The sequence below is a fragment of the Macrobrachium nipponense genome, chromosome 4 (assembly GCF_015104395.2).
Source record: "Macrobrachium nipponense isolate FS-2020 chromosome 4, ASM1510439v2, whole genome shotgun sequence".
NCBI lineage: Eukaryota > Metazoa > Arthropoda > Malacostraca > Decapoda > Palaemonidae > Macrobrachium > Macrobrachium nipponense.
In genome coordinates, this window is record NC_061100.1 from 29,503,422 (window position 1) to 29,507,684 (window position 4,263).

The window sequence follows — 4,263 nt, forward strand, 5'->3', positions numbered from 1 at the left end:
CACAAAGCTTGCTGTGACACCCACAGCTAAGTAAGTAGTGACGGAGGAACCAACAACCCAGAGGTGAATGCGGTCTACCGGAGGAAAGCACCCTTGCAGCAACAGAAGGATAACCCATCCTCATCTTCTTTCCAAAAAAACTAGAAAGGCGGCCACCCTCAACAGAAGCCATGGCCGTGACCCCTTCGAAATTCCCCCCTGTGGGATTCTACATCAGTGACGCTATCTCCGGATGCTGGTCGACACAGGAGCAATGCAGTCAAGAGAGGACCCCAGTTGTACTCCCAATGCCGTGGCCGCCCTTGTGGCCACAAACAGAAGACTCATCCGCTCCTATAGTACCAAGACCCTAAAGATCTCCATCCTGGGCTTCACCTATGACTGGCCCTTCATCATCGGGAATGTTAAGGTTCCTCTCCTAGGGGCAGACTCCCGGGCACAACACGGGCTTCTAGTGGACGTGGGCTGCAAATGCCTTCTCGACATGGGGACCTGCTGTTCCCAACCACTCACAGCCGGCCTGGGTGTACCCACCATATATTCCATTGCGCCCCACATTGCCCTCCTACAGGAGTTCCCCAACGTCTTCAAACGAGAGCTCAGTCAGGTGGCCAGAACCATGGCCAAGTACGGATTCTACCACCACGTAACCACAAAAGGGCCCCCTACACACACTAAGTTCTGCCGCCTGCCGCCCAAGCAACTCCAGGATGTAAAAGGACGATTGGGACAGTGAGGTCGATATGACTGTTGAAGAGTTAAAGATGGTAGGGTTGGACAAGATAGGAGGCTTATGGAGGAACTGCAGTTGTCCCTCCTGCAGCGACTCCTGGCCACACAAATTGCTGCCGCAACATATCGGTATCATTCTCCGAATGACCCCTTAAAATTCTTCACTATGGAATGTCCTCATCAACATTCATGAAAGCAGTGCAAATCTCTGAGAAATTAACTCCAAAAGAAAATATCATCAATTGGTCTCATCCGAGACACCACATCATTGTCAACACCAAACCACCTGTTCATTCAACATGTCCTCAAATCACACCATTAACTTGTCTAGTCAGACTCTTAAACTCAGAAATCATCATTCCTCAAATTGGCCCCAAAAATCATCCATTTAATCCTCGCTGGGAATCCTCAATAAATCTTCACTGATACCACATTAAACCTCAAAATTATACTCAGGACACCCTCATTGTTACCACAAGGGTACCCGAAATTGTCCTAAAAAAATCCTCTATTAAAGAGCCACCAATATAAAATAACCACCAGTATAGAATATACCACCACAGGCTAAATCCTAAGCCATTTGACCACCAATATACCTCAAAGTAAACCATATGTGATACTGCCATATGTATATAACACCCAAGAAATCACCTCATCAGGATATAAACCACACAAAACCACAATCCACAAATTATTCACAACTATGTGATACTGCCATATGTATATAACACCCAAGAAATCACCTCATCAGGATATAAACCACAATCCACAAATTATTCACAACTATGTACCGCCAAATATATATTATCACTGATGAATAGAACCTCTTAAAATACATCTCTTTACCAGGGCCCTGTAAAACCACAATGCATCATTGCCACCCCCCAAGAGCCATAATACCACAAAGAACCACAGTCACCACCCCATTGGCTCATAAAACCACAAATCACCACCAAAAATCATAGCCACCAAAAATTCCCCATCAAAATAACCACAAAAAATCATCCCCAATAAATCAACACCACCAGGAATCACCAAATCACCAAAAATCACCACCAGGTTCAACTCCAAGGTATTTTCCCACATTTTTTCACCTCGTTTTTCTATTATGAAAATAATTACCTCGGATTTTTCGCCAAATCGCCGCAGTTTGGGCATAGAAGAGTGAAAGAAAAAAAGATTACCGCGCAAGACTTATTAATCACATTTCGTCATCCATTTGCAAAATCTGGAAAAAAAATGCAAGTGCACACTGTTCTCTTCATATCATTTTCTCGTCTTTTTCAACTTTGATAGATGAGTTACTTTCGACCGACCTGTCTTTTCATCTAAGACTACAAATCTGTTTCCTGTCTTTTCTTCAATAACTCTAAAAGGAGCCTCAAACTTTGGACCTAACTTGTGATTTAGTTCCTATCTCACAATGATTTTTAGGAATACATTATTTCCAATAGCAATTTTAACATCTAATGATTTCTCGGTGCTTCTTTCCACCATTTCTTGGGTCTTAGCCTCGAGATTACGGCTGAGACAAGCATGTCTCTCTTTTGATGTGGAAATTAATGCTTCAATTGCATCTTCTCCATGATGAGGTATAGTTAGCAAATCAAATGTGCCTCGTGCTTCTCAACCAAATAATGCTTCGAATAGAGACATTTATGTTATGTCTAACTATATCTATATATCTATCCCAGTTTCTATCATTTCCTCCCATAGTCTTCCTGAGAGCTTCGAGCACTTTCCTGTTTGCTCATTCACATAACCCATTAGCTTCAGGTCTGTATGGAATAATTGTTACTTTCTGTATCCCCATGACTTCTGCTAAACACTCTAAAGTCCCGTTTACAAATTCTCTACCATTGTTGGTTAGCAAAACCTTAAGTGAGCCATATCTGCAGATGACACCAATGAAAAATGCTATGGCTACTTCTTCAGCTGTTTTATGCTTAATTAAGTGGGAAAATTTCTACTTTCCTCGTTAGTTCATCTATTTTTACCAACAGGTACTTTTTTGCATACCTTGTTTCGCAAAAATTTCCTAAGATATCCATAATTTATTCTCTGAAAAGGTCTACTTGGTATCGGATATGACCTTAATTTGCAAGAAGTTACCCTTGCGGGTTTGCAAGCATTGCACACTGTACAGTTTTTTGTCAAATTTTCCACAACTTTCCACATATTTTTCCAAATATACTTATTACGCATCTCATTATACATTTTTTCTATCCCCAAATGTGGACTACCAAACCTGCAATGTACTATATCCAAAACTACTGGAATTGGGACTTTCGGAATTACGATCTGTGTCATGTCTCCTTTACTTTCACTAGTCCTTAATTTATCTTTAATTGTCCTGACCAACAGATTACCTTCTAATTCTAAACCTGAAAAAAGGTAACTTATAACCTTTCCTGACTGATTCCCCTCTGAGAAACGCTTTTTTGTCTGCCAAAATTTCATCCTCATCTTGCCTTTGCTCTATGAGACTATATCCCATTGTATAGAATCACTAGTAACTACCCCAACTTGACATCCTTCCGTATCATAAAAACCTCTACTAAGGGCATCTGCAACTACATTTAACTTACCTTCTATATATTTGAGCTTTGCATCGAAGTCCCTGATAGTTAAGAACCATCAAGCTTTTTTGGGTGACAAATCGGGTTTATTCAAAAGATCCAGTAATGGCTTGTGGTCTGTAAGAGCTTCTACTTTATTCCCCATTGGTAACATTTTAAAATGAACTAAACTTGATACTATTGCAAAGGCTTCTTTATCTACGGTAGCCATTAGTCTTTCATTGCTGCTCTTCCTACTATAGAAAGCAATGGAATGGAGCTCCCCATCAAATTTTTGCATAAATATGATGGGATCAGTCACTAATGTGAACGTTTCGTTAGATTCTGGAAATTTCAGAACTGGGGATTCATTAATGCGTCCTTAAGTTTCTGAAAAGCTACTTGTTGTGGTTCTCCCCAATGAAACTGAATGTCTACCCGCAATACCTTTGTTAGAGGAGCTGTTATGTTAGAAAACCCTTCCAGGAAAAGGTGGAAATAACCCGCCATTCCCAGGAATGACCTAATTTGTTTCTTTGATTTTGGGATAGGAAAATCTGCAATTGTTTTGACTTTATCGTCATTTACTCTAACTCCCTCTGACTGACCTAAATATGTAATTTGCTTCTTCAAGAAGGAACACTTAGTTAGCTTAATTTTCAACCCTGCTAATCTAAGTCTCCTAAGTACTTCCTTAAGCACTTCTAAGTGTTGTTCGATGATAAAGTCTGTTGTGATCGATGTATCATCCATGTACACAAAAATATTTTTACCTAATAGCCCACGCAAAACTGTTTACTAACCTCGTAAAGGTCATAGGACTACCTGACAAATCAAAAGGCATCCGCGTAAATTCAAAATGTCCTTTGGGCACTGAAAAGGCAGTATATTCCTTGCTATTTTCGCTAAGAGGGACCTGCAAAAAACCATGCACTAAATCAATTGAACTATAAATATCATGTCCCCCGATTTC

The 4,263-nt window shown here is 40.4% G+C and overlaps 1 protein-coding gene across 1 annotated transcript; it reads left to right on the forward strand.

The window, feature by feature from the left end:
* Positions 1-232: 232 nt before the first annotated feature.
* LOC135211325 (uncharacterized) lies at positions 233-736 on the forward strand. Its single transcript, XM_064244642.1, has one exon. It carries the CDS (start codon positions 233-235, stop codon positions 734-736), a length of 504 nt encoding a protein of 167 aa, XP_064100712.1.
* The last annotated feature ends 3,527 nt before the right edge of the window (positions 737-4,263 follow it).

Bases quoted from the DNA above. Each gene is read 5' to 3' on its own strand.
- LOC135211325 (XM_064244642.1), top strand. From the start codon at position 233: ATGCTGGTCGACACAGGAGCAATGCAGTCAAGAGAGGACCCCAGTTGT.